Source organism: Chroicocephalus ridibundus, chromosome 1, assembly GCF_963924245.1.
Source record: "Chroicocephalus ridibundus chromosome 1, bChrRid1.1, whole genome shotgun sequence".
Classification (NCBI taxonomy): domain Eukaryota; kingdom Metazoa; phylum Chordata; class Aves; order Charadriiformes; family Laridae; genus Chroicocephalus; species Chroicocephalus ridibundus.
The window spans coordinates 2,624,664-2,645,393 of NC_086284.1; the positions used below are offsets into that span (position 1 = coordinate 2,624,664).

Here is a 20,730-nt window from a genome sequence, read left to right on the forward strand (position 1 = left end):
CACTATCTGTCTCCAGAAGGAGAACAGAAAAGAACATAAAATAAGCAATAATGAAAATAAAATGATTAACTAAGTGTTGATTACTGTCTTATTATATGCACATTTAAAGATAGTTCTTATAGTTGCATTAAATATTTCTACAAGCAAAGTCTGTGACAAAAATACACTTGAGTCTTGACAAAAAAGCACTTCCTTGGGATAGAATTGCCATTTGAATTTTCATTCCAGATGACTTCTGATGATAGCTGGGAAAAGCACTAGCTACAGCAGCCTCATCCTGTTAAACGGCTGTTTTTAAAGCACTTATCTTTTACCATATGTCTTTAAGTTATTATTTTGCTTACCCTCCGGCTGGTATTGTGCTATGATTGTTACCGTCTGCCCTGCTCCTTTTAGCGCAGCTGCAGCCTGCTCGTGGGTAGCACCTCGAAGATCAATACCGTTCACCTGCAGAAGGAACGCAAACAACGGATCTGAGTAGTTTAACATTATACAGAAACACAGAAGTGGTTTGTTGTTTTGTTTTTTGTTCGTTTTTTTTTTTAAATACCTGGTGGATGTAAAGGTCAGATTGCCCAGATGCAAAGCGAAAGTAAAAAAAATTAAAACGGCTGAGAGGATGTTACCTAAGACTGGCCATGAGAATCTCCACTAGTACTGCACACCATAGTTTATAGAATCACAGAATCATAGAATTGTCTAGGTTGGAAGGGACCTTTAGGATCATCAAATCCAACCATCAACCCAACACTGCCAAAACCACCACTAAACCATGTCCCTCAGCACCACATCTACCCGTCCTTTAAATACCTCCAGGGATGGCGACCCCACCACTTCTCTGGGCAGCCTGGTCCAATGTTGACAACCCTTTCAGTGAAGAGATTTCTCTGACGCTTACCCATGCATATTCTCTGACCATTGCTTTTTGGGGGTTTCCTGCTCTACTGAGTTTGGTTTTTTGGTAATCTCTTCATCAATCAATTTCATTTATATATAAATTTTTGTTTAAAAGACAAATTTTCTGTGGTACTGGAAGGTCACTGCAGGATACTGCAGGCAAGGAAACTGCTCCTTCAGCCAGACTCTGCAAGCCCAACCTGTAGCATCAGGGGCATCTGGAAATATAGAGAGCATCTCTAACAAAACTTTCTGTTTGGAGAACTTCCAGAGGAAAAATCCCATCTATCATTTTCTTTTTGTGCCTAGAAATATCCCCATTCTTTTTGCCTAGAAATATCCCCATTCTTGCATGTGACAGTAATGGAGTTATTACGAGGTACAGCTTTGCCACCTCTGGCTTTTTGACACTGATAGGTCCCTCCGTGGGGTTCCTCTGGCTTAATGATCATCTTTCATGCTGTATAAGCAGTGGAAATGGGAAAAAGCAAAACAAAGTAGGGAACCCACCCCTAAAATTCATAGGCAGTTTCAGAACTCTCTTGATTTGTAGTTGTGATGTTGAATGTTTTGTCAGCACCATCCCAAGGAAGAGACAGAATTCGTATATAGAATTATTATGTCCAGTATTTTCAGTGGGAGTGTCAGTGTCTGGCCATACTAAAGTAGGGGAGATTTCTTTTATTAATTAATTAATTAATTTATTTATTTATTTATTTAACTTTCCTCCTCACTTCTACAGGTTTCCACTTCATAATGTTTCAGTGAAGAACATGAAACTTTTGACATGTAAACAAGCTCAGCAGGACAGAAATCCATTTCTGATTGCTTGAGGAAAGAAAAATTAAAAGAAAGAAAATACGGGGCAGGGGGAGGAGAGGGAACAATGGCTTTGATGTCACAGGCAAACAGGACAAAACACAAGCTCTAAATTCTCTGCTATATCAACTCTTTTATGTTCATCTCTATCAGGTACTATCACAAGATGGGTAAGCACATATTCATATTAAAAATACAGATTTTATTTTATTTAAATTTTAACAACTTTTTAAGGCTTGCAAAAATAAATTTGATTTTATAGAACTTTACAAGTAATACCTATTGAATCTGCTATGAATACATATATTTGGATCAATTAAGTTTAGAAACGGGCCCATCTTAACTTGTCTTTCACCAAATCTTAGAGAACGGGATGTTTTGGAACATGTTTGATTATTATTTGCAGGAGAAAAACCTAGTCTTTACTAGTATGTGAACAGCATTTAGAGTATTACTCTTAGAAAACTGATTTCTGACAGCAATAACATAAAACCCAGGAGATCCCACAGTTTCTGATCCAGAAGACTGCGTAAAGCTGTAGAACTGTTGACTGCACACAGAAACATAATTGTCTAGCTGAAGTTTCAGATTTCTGAAAATATCATTCCATAAGAATCAAAGTTTTGCCAGTTCAACCTGTCTAAATAACCATCTTTCCTCAATTATTATTATTTTCTTTATAACAGGGAATGAAAGCTCACATTTTTTTCCTAAGCAACTCATCCTTTCTTCCCTCAAAAAATTTTATTGGTACCTTTTAAGGTATTCAATGTGATGATCATTAAAGATTTCTCCCATCTTATTCACAAAATTCACAAAAATCAGCTCTCTCCATTTCTAAAAAAGAAAACAGTCTGAATTTCAACTGTCTGTATTACTTTAATATCACTCAAAACTATAGAAGATCCAGAATTTTGAAGAAGCATGATTTGTTGTGACCTTTCCATGTTACACAAATGTAATTACACACTGGCTTATCTTTAGATTGAGGAAGCAAACAAGTAAAAGTGGAACTAGCATACCAGAAAAATATAACCTATAGAAATATTACCTTACTCATATCCCCCTGCACATCTATTATACAAGCACATTAACGACGTGAAAGAGGATATTAATTGTAAGTTACCTTACAGAAAAATAACCGTTGTTTTTTTTTTTTAAGTTAATTTGTCCATATATTTATTTTGCAATGGAGAGGATGAATAATATTACCACGTTGGTAACGTCTGCTTGATCCGTGCATGGATCTTAGAGCCTTTGGGGCAGCATATGAAGGACATAAGAGGCAGCATAGTACCAACCCACCACTGCGTTATGTGACTCCTTTGCGAAGAGAGGAATCCCAGCAGACAGGAGGGAGCATGACTAGGAGCGTATATACAGGGGCAAAGCCTTTTAAGGAGCACTAAAGTAGCTTCTACAGGGTAGAGACCTTGTAGAGAAGTGTAGGAAGGCTACCATACCTAAAGAAACATTCAGAGCAAGTGTCTGTGCCAGAATATAATGCTTTATGAGAATACGTACGGGTGGATCCCCATGTTGTTACAGTCATACAGGCAATCTGAGGCTAAGCTGTGAGAATAATTCAGTGTTCTGGTACCTCCATGTATTAGTGTCTTTGGCTCACATATTTCAAAGCATTCTATGCTGATAGATACACTCTGATACCTTCTACAAAATCTCTGTCATCTGAAGCGCACAAAATTAATGTCCTTTTTACAATTTCTATCTAGATTGTATAAAGGGAAGTGAATTTTTACACTGAAAAGATTATTAAGCATTGGAACAGGCTGCCCAGGGAAGTGGTTGAGGCACCATCCCTGGAGGGATTTAAAAGAGGGGTAGACATAGTGCTTTGAGATATGGTTCAGTGATGGCTTTTGTCAGAGTTAGGTTGATGGTTGGACTAGATGATCTGAAAGGTCCCTCCCAACCTAGGCGATTCTGTGATTCTATGATTCTAATATGATGATTCACAAGTAATGTTCTAATGCTTGTTTCCTCAGAAAAGGAAATCTGAGCATAGGGCAAATGTAAGATAATAAACTTCATAATTTGCCCAATAGAAGAGTTCTCAGTTGTCCCATCTTCCTGTTCCTGGTACATGGTGGTGGAAGGTTTCCCAAAAAATCAGCCAAAGTTTGAAATCGAAAGTCTGAGTGGCTCAAATCAAAATAGAAATGTCAGAGAGAAAATAACTCATCAGTTCTATCTTCTGCAATTTTTATCAAGATGATAAACAAACTAGGCAAAGCAGATTAAGTAATGCTGAACAGGTAAACGACCTGACTACACTAGGTTGCCAAAACAGTGGTCTGCCTCTTGAAGATGAACAGCTGCAGAATAAAATCAAACTGTCATTGCCAAATAGGTAGGTAGAAGTCTGTCTGCACGCTATTTCGCTCACCAACAGCCGTCATGATCTCACTGCAGAATAATAGGTTTTAAATTTAGAAAGGACTTATAACCTAGTTTGATGTTCTAAAGAACAAGAAGAATAGATGCTAACTTGATTTCTGGGTATTATTTCCCAATATTTAAAAGCAAACATAATCAAGTCCCAAACCTTCCAGTTGAAAAACAGCATATTCATGTAGCAACATTCAATCTCAATGAAAGACACCATTAATTTACACATTTTAAGCAAATTTTTACCCTTGGGACAAAATGAACAAGAGTTTCTGAAGGGGTAAACCAAATAATACTTTGTCTTGCCTCTTCCTCAAAACAATGTCTTAATTATAACAATTGTGTACGGTGATATTTTCCCCTGACGTGCTTAAATGGCAAATTGTTAAATTTGATGTCAGTTACTGCTTTCAACTCATTTAATGTTGTTCATGTTAAGAATAATCAGTAAAAGTAACAAAAATACCAGAAAAAGTTGCAAGCGCGTTCAGGAAAGTTTAATACATATCAAAGGTGGGGGTTTTTTGTTTTGTTTTGTTTTTTTTTTTTCTATTAGATAGGCTGGCTTCCTTTAAGAAGCATTATACAATAAGCAAAGTAGCACTGCTCTTCTGAGCTTGACTGCACAGTCCTGATGTCCTGGCCCAGAATGAACTTGACTGCACGATTTCTGATGCCTGACTCCAAAATGAATTTGACAAAATGCAAATAAGAAGAGCCTCCAGCTTATACAGATGTCTGTCACCTTTGCATGCTGCAGTAAAAAGCAGTAAGAAAGCTTACAAACAAAGAAAGTGCCACAATGGAAGATTATAGCTTAATACTACAGACAAAACTAAACTGAGATGGAGAAAAAGATGCAACTGTGGTTCACAGTAATTATAGTAATTGCCTATGCGTTCATTGACTCAAACTAAAGCATGATCTACTTCATTAATACTGAATCATAATCCAAATGAAAGATAAGATTTACATTTTGGATAGATCAAACTCTTCTAAAATTGGAAGAGTTATAGTTCTTTTAAAATATTTGAATAGCCCGTATTAGCACAAATTGGTTCAATCCCAAACAGTGCCATTTAAAGACTTACTACAGTCTGGTTGCCGTCTGTTAGAATGCTTGAGCGTGACTCACATGTAGGTCATTCAAATAGAGCCTAGCAGAATGATCTGTTTTATTTAGCCGCTCATTATTTAAGCCACCTTATTTTGTGTTTGTACAGTGATTAAATGAACACTTGGACTATCTTATTGAATTGGAAAGGAAAGGAAAAACACATCCCTTCTCAGTAGGGGAAACATAAAGGATTTATTTTCGTTTCTTCTTTGAACCTTCACTGACATAGTACAGTTCTTTTATACAGAAAATTAAACGGTGAAGAAAGGGCACTTTTTTACCATGGAACAAAGAATACAGCAGATTCTTCAAGTTGTTGCTGAGTTCTTTTATTTGTTGAACTCATAAAATAAGAACCTTTGGTGTCTGAAATAGCAAGCAGAAGTCTGAATGCAGACAACTCTTACAGCCAGAATTGCCATTGTTTGCATTAAGGGAAGATAAAAAGTACCCTATTTATTTGCCTTAACTTTGCATGTTGACTTAAGTGTTCTCAAGCACATCAACAAGGGATGCAAGGAAAGCTGAGCCATGTTCTCCAGTGGTCCTGCTTAGTCTTTAGAAATGGAATGTATAGGATCAACCCTCAGGTGATGGAAGCACTGTCTTCCAGCAAAACGGGGAACATTGGAAAAACACACATTAGGGATGATCTGCCCTGAACGTATCGGGGGGAGACTTTTCTCACAAGCAAGTGGCATAATCATTCTACACAACGGCCCACACAACTCCAACAACTGCTACAGTCCAGCACAAAGTACAAGAATCCTAAGAAACTCATGCATGTTGCCCAAGTGCTGCCCTTGAGCAGCGCTCTTCTTCAGCTTAGACAGGCCACCTTTTAGGGAAGCAAAGCCCACACGTCCTGCTGGAGGCTGGAGCTCTGCAGACCACCACAGGAGAGAGCGGGTGGGGAGCAGAGCACGCTCAGCATCCCGACACCTCTGGGCACCCGGAGGCGGCATGGCCGTGGGAAACGACACCCCAGGGGAAAAAAAGCTGATATGGGAAAGGTTCTGCCTTGCTAGTGAAGAAAAAGTTTAGAAGGTATTTAAGAAACATCTGGATTTGGCACTTCAGGGCATGCTCCAGTGGCAGAGACCGTAGGTTGTTTTTTTGTCTGTGCATGTATGGTTGGACTCGATGATCTCAAAGGTCCTTTCCAACCATGAAGATTCTATGATTCTATGACTCTATGAAATAGAAAGAAAGGAAAAATGCACAGGGGGGAAAGAGTCTTCACTCTCCAGCTTAGCTTCTTGTAGATTTTCAGGCTCACTTTATAGCTTTTCTCTCACTTTTCTCACTTCTCCTAATCTTTTCTGTGAGTACATTTTCTTTTGGTCAGTTAACACTGCGTAGTTCGGCACATCCAGGCGTAGTGGTTGTCTCATCCTGAACTCCACTGGAAACAGTATCCTGCCATGTCTGCTGTTCTCCATGCCCAGCATCCTCCTCCTCTCTTTTTATGGGCCAGCAATTTCAATGACCTTTTCAGTTTTCCTTGTCTTGCTACCTTAGATATACGACTTTTGCCTCTAGTAAGCTGGTCTTTATGCTCTGATGAGCTGGGCATTCCAGAGGCAAATTCTTCTCTCTCTGGAAAACAAGAACCACTGTGGGGGTACGAGCTATATCACTTAGTACTCTGTTTTCTGCCAGGAACTTTAAGAAGGCAGCTAAACCAGCCAAAAATCTACCAAAGCACTACATCTGTGAAGCAGGAAGAGAATTAATATTATGTTATTGAAGAGGTGTCTCGCACACACTGCCTTTTACAGTAGGAACCAATAAGCTTTATGACTCACCAGACCACATGAATCATTCCAAATGGTACCTGTTAAGCCTATAACCATAGTCAAAGACTTATTTTTTACTCAAAACTGTACGGAAATTCTTCTGATAGAAGATCTCGTTCCCACATGATTTTAGCTTCTGTGAATGATGCCAGATTGGCAAACTTTGAGACTGAAACAATTTCACTGAAGAGTTCACTGTAGTGACAGCTTAAGAGCCATTTTCCCTCAATTCCATCAGAATTCCTCAAAACTTGTTTAAACTGGGTTTGAAATAAATTATAGCTTTTGGAAAGGACACATAGTCTCACTGGAGCCTTAGTGGACATGAAACTTATTTCATTCAAGTCACTAAATAGCTACCAGTTTTGCTCATAATGCTGCAGGGTTCTTGTTTCTCATTTGAATTTCAAAGGCCGGTATAAGCAGAAATAATTATTGCGATTCTCCTGCTTCTGAAATGAAGTAAAGGTTTCCTTTTTAACAAGTGCCTTGTAACACAAAGATGATAAGAACTCAACTCCAGCTGAAGCCAATAAGCGATAGGTTGCTCAGGAACTGAAATAAAAATGTAAAACGATTTTAGAGGCTGCTCAGAGACAGAAGGGCTTTGGTGATCTGCCTGACCAAAGCACTGAGTTAGTGGTGAATTCAAAAACGGAAATCCTTGCCTTTATCTCTACCTGATAGGTTTTTCCATATTTCCACATCCACAGAATACGGCAATGTGGCCTGTGAGAGGCGAGATGGCCATTGGCTGGTGTCATGGCAAATCTATACTGAATTCCATCCAGTGACCATGAGACAATGTACCAGTGGCTAAACGGTAGCTAACTGGAATCTTCAGCTCTAGATGAAGGAAGTGTTCGTACTCACGTTTTTACATTAAATCCACCTGAATCACAACAGTCACAGTTTATTTGTGGCTCTACAGATCAGGACTATGTGACACAGACAACTCGAACAGACGATGCTCCATACTCTCAAATAAAGCATGTTTTTTAAAACCAATGGAAAGGAAATGGCTTACGTATTCTGTAAGTGGTTTTGCTTTTATTGTTGTCCTTGTAGCCTGCTTCAGCTAAAGGGCAAATCCATCTTGTTTTTTTCGAAAGGATCTCCAAAATCTCCTCCAACAAATTATTGCAGATATCCCTCAAATACCCTATTTAATGGATGGCCAATTTCTATTATTTTGCAGCTTATGTGATACGATAGTTTTTTTAATCACTTAGGAAACCAAACCTTACAGGGCAGTAGAGCAGAAGGATGCCCGGAGTCTAGTCTAAGTACAAGACAAAAGTCCAGCCTGGGGCAAATCTCTGAACGAATAAAGCTCAGGGACGTAGCCGTTCTGTCCAGCGGTAGCAGCTGGGCTTTCAAATTTGTTTTTTTTTTAGTTTTCCATCAGTGTGTGGCTGACAGTAAGGCTACACTGAGGGGTGTAACGCTCACTCCAAATCTTCAATGTATCAGATGTGACATAATTCTGTTTGGCAGTCTTAAAACAAAATTTGCTAAGTCAGAATGTTTGAACTGAATGTGAACTCCTCCTTAAAATATTAGGAGCTGAAGAGCAGGCAATCTGGCATCAGATCATTTCTACTCATTGAGGCAATTGTAAAATGAATGTTTTAGAGGCAACTGATGATTTCATCACAGCAAAACCACACAGCCTCTAGTCTAGGCCAATTTCCTAGCTTTGCATGGCACGTAACTGACAGGTGTGATAGCTAACGCTGCTTGGCAGAGAGAGACATACCTTATTCATGAGAATTGTTAGTATAATTTATTAGGTTCTGATCATGTGCTTGGAAATGTCAGAGTTAATTTAGGACACAGTTACTGCATCGAGGCAATTGCGATATATGTTATAGGTTGCAGAAAGGTGGGGGCGGGGCAGGGGGAGAGAGACTGAAATCCAGTTGGAAGACAGATTCCCAGATCAATAAAAGACAAAAGGGAGCTCTATAGTCACCAAAGTACATAGCATTCCAGCATACGCAGGTGGTAAATTTTTCCCTAGAAACTCGATTAAACTTGTATTTTAGAAAGTCATCTGTTTTATTTTGAAGTCCCAAAGTGACAAGTCTTGGGCTATATAACCCAGTTACCCTGACTACAAAACAAGCGCATCATGTTTCGAGGCGGAATATGTCCAAGTTCAACTTCCAGCCATCAGATCATGCATATTTATCAACAACACTGAAAAGCAGTTAGCTACCAGCTCTCTTCTCCAAGAGTATTTCCAGATGGTAGTGTTTACATTGACACAGTTCATACTTCATTAAAGTGAATTCTTGTGGTCAAGGAGGATGCTAGGGCTTTCCTGACACAGGTTCTAAACTCTGAGGCTTCATGGGGGTGGTGGTGGGGGAAAGATACTTTTTTTAATAAGCCATTTCCTTTAGTGAGCCATTCTTAATTTAATAAGCCAGTTCTTGAGGATTTCCAAAAGCATAAATCTGCATTTGCACCCAGCTTCTGTTCACTGGGTGTCCCGTTGCCTTCTCTGCCTCTAAAAATCTCTTCTTGTTGTACAGGGAAGCTGTGCGGATGATTCAGTTTTGTCACGTGAAATGTTTCTGGTTCATCGTGATGACAGTGAGAACTGAACATATGTCTGCATGCATTGTAAAAGGTGAAACTAAGTTTATCTGGAAAGGTGGAGCACTGTGCACCCAGATGATCCCAGATAAATGTAAGTAGGTTGAGGACTCTTAGAGTCCCACTGCCATTTCTAACTCACCCTCAAATCCCAGAATTTTCCACTGTTGTCAACACTGTCTGAGCTTGCATTAACCCACTATTTGCCCCAGATCTTCCCATTAGATCCTACCATGACAGCATCTTTGCGTTTCTCTGTTCTTCTCTATTTTTGGGGGGGGGCTTTTGATGTGCCACCGTATGAAGATGTTGATAGGCAGCTTCCAGGAGCAGCAAGTTTGTGGTAAAATGACATCTGTTGCTTCTTCTCCAGCCCTATGGCTGTTGTCCTTTCAGGAAGAAAATTACACCGGACAACTTATTTCTGCAAAATTCATAGGGGATATTACTCCTCCTCCTGTTGTATTCTAAGTACCTGCAAATAGATTCATCATTTCTCCCAGAAGTTACCACTGAAAATTGGGCAAGCTTCTCTTTATTCCCAACTATTCCTTGAGTTCTTGAATAGAATTCTGAATGGTCTGCATTGAATAGTTCCTTAAGTATTTGAGAATGAATTCCAGCTGGTTTCTAAGCATCTTAATTATCTAAGTTCTAACTTGGCTTTTTGCCTTTGTCCAGTTTAAAGATTTATCTCTTTGTTTCTTCATAAGTGCCCTAACTGGATGATCGTGGATCCTTTTTTTAAAAAGACAAAAGCAAAAAAATGCACTAAATATTTGAACTCTTTTGGTCTCACTTTTAAGGAGTCTTTCTTCCAGCTGTCTATGAAATGAATTTATTGCTTGGCTTTGTATTCTCATAAAATATTTTCTTGCTAGCTTTTCCAATCCTTGCTAGTTACAGTCCATTCTACATCTTTCCCTTTGACTTTGTCCCAAAATTTCACCTAACATTTATACATTTTTAGGACTTAGATTGTTATAACCACAGTTAGTTGACTCAGCTTCCACTTTTTCAGTGTTGATTACTTGAGTTTCAAATCATCAAAAGGTTCTAAACTACCAAGAACTACCACTTCTGAATTAATTGTTACATTAAAACTTGACCCCTGTGGGATTTTCCACATCTGCTGTGAATACACAGCAGATTGGTTTTGAAGTTCATGTTACCTATTCTTCTGAACTTCCTCATTCCCTTCCAGCACAAAATCATAAACTTTGCCACTGCCCACTCAAGGGCAAGTTGTGTTTCATCCTCCCATTTTTAGGACATTCTTCCTTACTGGTAAGAATAAAATCTGGAATTGTCTGACTTATACTTGCTTTTTCTGTATTCCCCACCAAAAAGATTCATGAATGTTTCGTCAGTTTGGATGGGATCTATTTCAATAAAGGGAAGTCATGCCAAATTCTATGTGATTCTATGATAATCAGTGAAAAGAAATATACACTTTTACAGCGCAGTGGTCATCTGACCTGTGTAAAATGTCTACTTTAGGGCAAGGCAGATTGTACTCCAGAAGTGGCTACATCTTTCCGTTAGCTACAGAAGGAGTGAAAAGGGTTATGTGCCCTGTGCTTCCCAATATTAACAAAGCCTGAATTTAGATTAATCCACTATTTGCTCCTAAGGAGCTTAATCTACCTGCTCTTCTAGCTAGGGTTACCCTATTAACATACAACAGCACCTATGCTCTCAGCTCCCATTCTCTCCAGAGATTTCCTTTTTACGTATCTATCACACATATCGCCAACCGTGCACTAGTGATCCTTCGGATACATTTAGCAACCCATTCTCCCTGGATTTTCAATCCAGTTCTACTTCTTTAAAACAGTCCAGTCGTGTGAATTGATCTACTCATTTAAGTCACCGCACTGATTATGTGCTAACATTCCCAATATGTAACACACAATGCTGTATACATTACTACAAAGTGAGTTTACATAGATGTATTTTTCCTATTGGCTAAGTAGGATTAATGTTGAAAACATAAAGGGAGACTTTATGGACAAGGGCAGCTAAAGGCCACGGAATTTGATAGACTCTCCTGTGCCCGAGGACAGGGTCATACATCATCCAGTCCACTACAGGGAAGGAAACATCCTAAGGATATGGTCAGTGCTTCTGAAAATAAGTCTTGTAAGGCAAAGGGAGTATCTTTGATAATCCTAATGCTATTACACGAGTGACAAACTGATGCTCCATGGAGAAAAGACTCCAGGCCCTGTAGAGATGATTCAAACATTTTCCAAGCAATCTGGGGGAAAAAAAAATCAAAATCTGAGAAGGAAAACCAAATGGAATTTGCCATTTTTCTTAGTTTTGTAACTAGGTAACAAAATGCACTCTTTGCCCTAAGTAGTTTTACTGCTTTTACCATGAGCAAAAAGCCATTTTAAATTAGAAAGCTGAAGGTTTCTGTGCACCAAAGTAAGGGAGGTCAACCTAAAGGGCAATTCTAACTGCAGCAAATATAAAGCATAAATATTTGCTATAAATAAGCACCAAGCCCTTACACTCTATCCTGCTCTATCCACACATATTTTGGAGTAGAAATTAGAGAACATTATATTTTTCCAAACGCATATTGTATTTTTGCTACAGATGTGAGTGAGAAGGTGGGTAGGAGTTGTGTGGGAGGAACTTAGCAGAAAGAAGTGTTTAAACCGTTCATAAGGGACAGCAAACATCTCGACCAAAAAAATGACAGCAGGATAGACATAAGACAAAAATCTACTCAATATAAGAGATCCCTTCGCTCTACAAGGGAAAACCTTGTGTAAAAGACCAGAGACAGTACTGAGGTGAGATGCCGAAATGCCAGCGTTGCAAACTAACCATATATAATGTCATGAACCAGTGACAGAAAACCCTACAGAGTATCTCTGGTAGCTCTTTCCCAATGCATCGTTATTTGATTCTCAGGAAGCCACAGGGGAAAAAAACATACCACCTTTCCCCATCTGCAAATACATCCTGGTACTATGCCAGATCAAGAGGAAAATCATACAGAATTTGGTTGACTTCATGCATGAAAGTCATTTGGAAAGTCAAATGGAAGCATTACAAGAGTACTACCTGCATCTTCACAGTGCAGTCTGTTCTATTTCTACTCTTTTTCCTGTTGCTGTTGAGCAATTACCGTTCAGGAACCTTGTTTTATTTCCTTAAGGTAACCTGTGGGATGTGTTGCTTGAGAGCAGCAATCTTGCTCCAGAGCAAGCAGTCGCCTTTTTGTCTTGAGTCCTCTTTCAGGCCACCGGCCACGATTCATCCCGCTGTTGTGAACCCCAAGGTACTAAAGCATTTCTACAGCAGAATGAAGTAAAACTGATACGGCTTTTATGGTCCACAACTTTATTTTACTTTTCTTTGTGATGAAGCAAGCATGATGTTAGGTGAAAAACCAAACATCTATTATAAGGGGCAAACACAAATGAAATGTGTGATTCAATTTAAGATACCTAAATACAGACATAAATGCATGTGATAAGTGTTTCAGCTTAAACTCAATGGTTACCCAAGCAATACAGGCAATAAAACATGCAGAGCAATTCAATTTGCTCTATAGAACCCATACTGGCCAGCTGAATCATTCTCTCGCCTCCTTTGGCTTTAATGGCAACCAGACACCCAGCAAGCATGTATAGAATCATCGAAGCATAGAATCATAGAACCATTTTGGTTAGAAGAGACCTTTGAGATCATCAAGTTCAACCATTAACCTAACACTGCCAAAACCACCACTAAACCATGTCCCTCAGCACCACATCTACCTGTCTTTTAAATACCTCCAGGGATGGTGAGTCAGCCACTTCCCTGGGCAGCCTCTTCCAATGCTTGATAAACGTTTCAGGGAAGAAATTTTTCCTAATATCCATCCTAAACCTCCCCTGGCACATCTTGAGGCCGTTTCCTCTTGTCCCATCACCTGTTACTTCGGAGAGGAGCCCGACCCCCCCCGGCTACCCCCTCCTTTCAGGGAGCTGCAGAGAGCGAGAAGGTCTCCCCTCAGCCTCCTCTTCTCCAGGCTGAACCCCCCCAGCTCCCTCAGCCGCTCCTCACCAGACTTGTGCTCCAGACCCCTCACCAGCTCCGGTGCCCTTCTCTGGACACCCTCCAGCTCCTCAGTGTCTTTTTTGTGGTGAGGGGCCCAAACCTGGACACAGCCCTCGAGGTGGGTCCTCACCAGTGCCCAGGGCAGGGGGACAACCACCGCCCTAGTCCTGCTGGCCACACTGTTCCTGATACAGGCCAGGCTGCTGTTGGCCTTCTCGGCCACCTGGGCACACTGCTGGCTCATATTCAGCCAGATGTCGACCAACACCCCCAGGTCCTTTTCCACAAGGCAGCGGATGTAGATGTCTAAATTTAAGTATCTTCATCTGAGCTTTAGTCTTGTCCAAAGACACAAAATTCATTCATTTCAAAAGTTAAAATTCAAATGCTAATACTTGCTGTTACATCCTTATGGCTATTAATTCACCTTAATCTCTTTTATATACATTTTTAACTTGATGCAGTCTTATGGAAAATTAAAAAACTGTTTCAAAACCAATGTTATCAAAGGAATTCAAGGAGCAATATGCCCTAATTTTTTGTGTGGAAATTGTAAATCTGACTTTTGCTGCTGAACTCACATATATAAACTAACTCCCTGTGCTTTAGGTACTGTACCTACCGACAAAATTGCCCACTTGGTACTGAAAGTGCTTTGACGCATGTAGGTTAAGACACCTCAAATAAGTCGGTATGTTTTCTCATAATTTTGATTTGAGATTGTAAGGAAAAAAAATGAAGCAGCAATTTTTGTTTGAACACGACCATATTCACCAGGAATTTCCCCTCAAAATTACAACGTATTTAATATGTCCCTCTTTCCCAAAATGATAAGGTTTGTGCTGTTTTCTGTCAGCAAGGGTGCATGCACAATGTGTGGCAACTGTATGCGTATGGCTCTTGGAAATCATTTGTTCCCGTGCAGGTGATTTTCACTAAACGACGCTGGGTTCCCATCGCTATTTTGATAAGCAATATATCCTTTAGCACTGGAATTGGAATTTTAAACTTCAAGGATGGCATCAAGGAACGTTAAATTTGATTTGTACCAGAGCCTGCATTTTCCCAACAGATGGAGAACTTGGGGTTAGATCGGAGTTCAAGCAGGCTCTAAGTCTAGACTTGGCCCAGACGTCTCACATCATTTTAAAAAAATCGGTTAACATAATGGCACCTCATTTTCGCTGCTCTAAAATGGAAATAATACTTCCCTTGATATTCTGAGCTGTTCCGTTTGGGTTATGCACGTCTGAGACAAAAGCTGATCTGTGTGTACACAGTGCCCAGCAAATCAAAGTCTTGATATCAATTGGTATTCAAAATGCTACTTGATAATATCTACATTATACTTAATATGAGGGTGATATTACAGGGAGGGACATGTTCTGTTATATTGATGGACATACACTGGTGATGTATGCATTACTACATTTTAAAGACATTCAGAAGCGAGAAGGAAAACGTTTGGCTTGGTGGCAATTCACAAGAGCATCGTGAATTATAGCAAGAAGAAACCAGCATTAAAAAAAAATCTACCTCTTAGGGGAGAAAAAACAGCTTATTATGAATGTAACAGTATAATTCATTTTTTTTTTTTGCTATTTAAAGTGTTTTACCATTTGAAACAGAACATTTTCCATTATTCTTCAATTTGCCTGCAAGGTTCAGATGTGATTCATTTTGTGTCTCTGCACAGAAGCACTGGGAATATCAGCCTGCTTTCTGAGATAAGTTTTAAATATTTCCAGTCAATTAACTGAAAACAGAAAAACACGGCTACCACTGCTTTTCCTAAGGTTTTAGCCAAGGGCAGATCTCTATGGTTACTGATCCTGTGGTGCCATCTGGTGGCTTTTGGGAAAAAGAAACTCAAATTTCACACGCCCATGGGGACAAGGCTGCAGCACAGCGTATCTCAGAGCCCCTGGAGGGCTGTAGGCTCCGACCTCTCCCTCCCACCTAAGAGCCAGCAGGCAGAGAGGCAGCGAAATTATGGGATTTATCCATAATTTGCCCAAGCCTTGTGGCCTGACTCTGGGACTATGTATACATCTAGTGTGACACCCAAAGGCAACGCTCCTTCCTAGCTTTGTCGGGTCTAACTCATGGATTTGCAGTCTATTTAAGGTATTTTTGTAGGTACCTTCCCAAAGATGAGTCTACACATCTGTCAACCAGCCAACGCTTTGCTGTATCCACAGCACAGGCATGAATTAGGAAATTGTTGTGCTTCTCCTCTTCCATGTGGGAGACGGAGGCTTAGAAAAATAAAGCCTCTCACCCAAGGTTACACAAAAGGACAATGAACTAAATCCGAGAATTAAATCCAGATGTCCAAAATTTAAATCAGTTGCATTGCTTCCTGTTTGAAAGAAATTTAACCAAGCTTGAGTTAATTAGAAATACTAGCTTTGAGGGGTACTATTTGTTCTCGGTCAACCAGATTTGTCATGTTTTGAGAAACAAATAGGGAAACTATTTCTGTAGGGAAATAGGTGTTTCAGAGGGATAAGACACGAAAGGATAAAAAGAGAGAAACAGACCTACTATGTGCAACCCTTATAAACCTAAGGTGTCTGGGGCCCTTCACCAGACAGTGGTCTAAGATTAATCAGGTCTAAAAGCAGCCTGCGCATGAAATTTGTTTCATTTGAATATGGAAAAACAGATTCATAATAGTTATTTGTGACTAAATAAGTCAGCAGTGATTGCCTGGGGATATGCATGCAGCCTAATTTAGTAATAATTTCCATCCCTCTCTGCTCAATGAACAAATAAACTACTCTTGCATGACAACTAAAAGCTGCAGCAACACTGGCAACTTTAAATTAGAACTTATGGAAAACATTGCTACGAAACAGACAAAAATCAGAGTTAAAAACTCAACTGTGGCAGTATCCTACAGAGCCAAATGTACCCTTGCTTAAAAATATAGGAAAATGGACTTTTAAGTTTGTATCTGAGCTGCTGGATTTCTGAATCCTATGTACTGTGAAAGGCTTTGATCTCATAGTGCTCTTTCAGTTAGCCTTATTTTGCTGCATTTAGTCAAAGAAAAATAAATTGCATAATTGTCCTGAAGACATTTCTATTTCTATTCTTCAGGTTTTTTGTCTGTGCTCTTCTTGGCACAGGCATTTGCCTTCCTTATCTCTTCACGTGTAAGAGTCTGTTTTGGTTTTCTTGCAGTTTCCTGCAAACTTTCTATTTGGGGATCTTTTATGGCCCCTAAACATCTTTTATTTGCCCTTTCTCAGTTTTTCTTAAAGTTTTATCAAGCAATAGGTCTAGATAAAATTCACCATAACTTCAGGTTACTGCATCCCTTTGGTGTTAACAAGCCAGATTTTCCATGTATGGCAAAGCAGCCCCAGACACCTTTTCACAACAAAAATTTGACAGGTGGAAGGCAAAGCCACTTTTCATAGAATTGGCCAGAATAAACTCTTAAGCAATGTATCATAGAATCATTGAATGGTTTGGGTTGGAAGGGACCTTAAAGATCATCTCGTTCCAACCTGCTGCCATGGGCAGGGACACCTCCCACCAGCCCAGGCTGCTCAGAGCCCCGTCCAGCCTGGCCTTGAAAAGGAATTGTAGGAAAATCACTTCCAGCTTCCTCATGAAAGGATTTAAACCTTGACCAGGAAAATGAAACGTAACCACGGTGCAAACCGACCAGGCTACAGCCATCTTCTGCCCCTGCTGCTAAGCCAAGTGCAGCCAAGGATGCAAGATCCACCGGGACAGAAAGCAGGACAGCGGGGGCGAGTGGGACACTGCAGCCTGGTGGGTCCATCACTCATCCGGGATGAAGAATTCCTGTGTTCCAGTCCTTTGCCTTAAGGCTATTTATGCACTTTGCGTGAAACACCCACAACTGTATCAACTAGGGATAGTTTCTTTTTTCTGCGAGGCAGCATGATATGAATGGATATTTAACAACATTTTCAAGGCTTTCATTGTCATTCAAAATCCTTTACATTCAGATTGTTTCAGTCAGATGTTCAATTACTTGACAGAGCCTAAAACATAAATGCTCTGTGTTTTTAAACGCGTGCTATCAATACATGCATGAAAGAAAAATTAAAAAGATGTTTTTGACACTAAGTATGCAAAATATAACCCCAGGCTACAAAGCCTTTTATCCTCTAAAATTTGAAAATGAATTTCAGAGAGATCACCAAATTCATTAGAGGCAGAGAGATAATTAACATAACCTAATTAGTCTCCTTCTTGTATTGGTCCGCTTGCTAAGCAGTGTAGTGCACACCAGATGGCACCACCAGCCCAGATTATTTCATCCTACTGTGTTTTCTTCTCAAAGAAAAATTAAAATTGAGAAATATCTTTGGATTCAGCAATGTATTTTGGGCAAATGGAACTGGATAATGGGCTAAGCTGGGAGATGTGTCTTTAGGTCTTCTCTGCGGTGTTGCCAAACTGTAGATAGCCTTAACAAAGTGCAGTAACGCCATTTACAAATGCAGTAAAAAAAAAGAGCAAATCAACAAAATATTCAACGACAAGCTGTTTCCAGCTTGTATTTCACAACCCAGAAACCAAAAAGACTTCTTTCTGTGTCCCTTGAAGTATAGAGAGAGACCAAGATGAAGCAGTTGGCCAGGGAAGCCCAACACAAATACTTACAGACAAAATCTGGTCTCCTCGCTGCAGTTCTCCGCTGAGATCGGCAGGGCCGCCTGCGAGGATGAAAGACACGAAAATGCCTTCCCCATCTTCTCCTCCCACAATGTTAAAACCAAGTCCTGTGGAGCCCTTGTGCAGGATGATTTTTCGAGGTTCTCTGCATAGAAACAAAATGATAATGTTTATCCATTCAAAACTCCTAGTGCGTATGCCTTTCTCAAGGCATCTTAAGCATACTATATTTTGCTTAACACACAATGGCCTGTTATTGCCTAAAGAAACCATTTAACAAATGAGATAAATGTGTTAATTGGAGAAAAGACAAGGCAGGCATTAACCAGCATTATTTATTTATTTTTCTTCATGGTTGAATCCAAACATCTCTATTAATTTCAGCGCACTGGAGTCGCCTTCACAAAGCTAAGTGGTGGATTTATTCAAAGAAAAACCAAAATAATGAAGACACTTTATAATCTAATTTATAGCAATACTGTATATACAAGTAGAATCAGTCTTTATGTGGTACCTTTTTTATTTCGAGTTCTAGTCTTGCTTTGTAAACAAATGAACAAAGAAAAAATCTGAAACTCTAGGCAAAGCAATGACAAGTGTCTTTGATCCCGACAGATTTGGAGCAAATAACATTTGTATGATTGAGCTAATAGAGCAGAATCTCCTGAAAAACTCTGGTTTGACATTATCTGGAGCTTGCAATTGTGAAGTCACACAGCAGCTTTGTCACTGAACCAGACTTTTGTCTTACTGGTTTAAAGAGTTGTTCGTTATGAAGGAAATCAATAAATAATAACAGCTACATCTCATACAGCACTTTCCATCTGTAAATTGAAAATGTGCCCCAAAGGATGTAAACATAATAACATGCATTTTACTGACGGGAAAACTGATGTCCAGAAAGAGATGCCTTTCCTAAGCAAGCAAGGTAGCCTCCTTGAGAAAGTGTCCCAGATATTCTGATTCCCAATCTCTACTCTACGTACGAGGCCTCAGATCTGTCTCTCCCTTGGATACACAAGCACACACAACCGTATGTGTACACACACACCATATTTATCGGTACTTACCCCCTTTCAAATCCCTCTAAGAATTTACTTTTCAGAAAAAGTGTAAATGCTGTTATATTAGTACGTGTAAATTTAAACCCAGCCCTCTGTTATATGTGTATGTGTAAATCTTAAGCCCAGCCCTGCAAACACTCACAAACACATACATTTATGTGTCTGTGACTCCTCACAGAGCAATAGGATGTTCTTCTAATTCTCAATTTTTACAAATAAAAGTTACCAGCGAAATGACAATTGTAAACACGTGCACATACACACACTATCTACAGAAACATGCTCCAGCATGCTTCCTGTAAAAAAGATCCAATATTTCCTGTCCACTACATAACAATTCTACATCATGTGAATGGCTTTTTCATTTCCATTTTGTTTTTAAAGAAAAGAAACAAAGGGAGAGAGAGAAGTGATGCATCGAGGGATGTCTTATTTGGTGCTGTCTACATGGGGACTTAACCTTTACACGATAATTCCAAAATCAGTAGACGTTTGTTCGTCTTTGCCCAGCAGTAATGTTCCAACAGTATCCCCAGCTTGATCGTGATCTTCAAATAACATCTCAACTTTCTGAAACCGAGCCTAATATTTTTGAAAGAAAAAAACCTAAAGCTAATTTTTAATATTTTAAAGGTGATCGTAACCTTTAGTGAAATTATTAGTCCTACTCCATATAGTCCTTCATATTATAACTTTTTCTCAACATTGTATAGTCAGAAAACAATCTTTTAAAAACACAGCTGTGGGAAAAAGACATACTGTCTTGAGTTTGTATATTCTTGAAGTATTTTTAATCGATCAGAAAATAAAGGGGGTTTTCTTTTCTCTTGGATCATTGCTGTTGATTTACCATGTTGCAACACTTTTAGCACCTTCTTAAATACGTGCAGATTAGATATATAATAATCCAGATCTAAGAAGTCTAAACTGGTTTTTAATTAGGAAGGGTGGCCTGGGGGTTGGAGCAGAACTAGGACAGCGAGGTGGGAGCGTGGATTCCTTCCCCGGCTTGGCCCATGCGCTGCTGTGTGATCTTGGCGAGCCGTTTGTTCTTCCAGCTTCAACTTCCTCATCCACAAACTACTTCGGTGACACTTGCCCACCTTCGAGTCCTACAGGTCAAAAATACTTTGCGAGAGCTGAGCTACTGCCGTTTTTATTTACCTGAGTGTTGAGGAGAAAGAGGCAGTAAAGTCAAACACATAAATTTGCATGCTGTGCTGGTGAGAAATCAGAAGAGCTCTTGTTGAAAATGAAACCGAGTATTTCCACATACGACAGGCAGCTTGGATCACGA

General features: G+C 39.6%; 1 protein-coding gene across 24 annotated transcripts in view; it reads right to left on the reverse strand.

Moving 5' to 3' along the window:
• The window catches only part of DLG2 (discs large MAGUK scaffold protein 2), a 1,060,606-nt gene that overhangs the window by 224,192 nt on the left and 815,684 nt on the right, over positions 1-20,730 (reverse strand). For all 24 annotated transcript variants that reach the window (XM_063325909.1, XM_063325871.1, XM_063325941.1 and 21 more), the window contains 2 exons: positions 18,358-18,514; positions 345-447 (listed from right to left, as the gene is read on the reverse strand). In XM_063325909.1, coding sequence (XP_063181979.1) covers positions 345-447; positions 18,358-18,514 — 260 coding nt within the window. The remainder of the gene's footprint in view (positions 1-344; positions 448-18,357; positions 18,515-20,730) is intronic.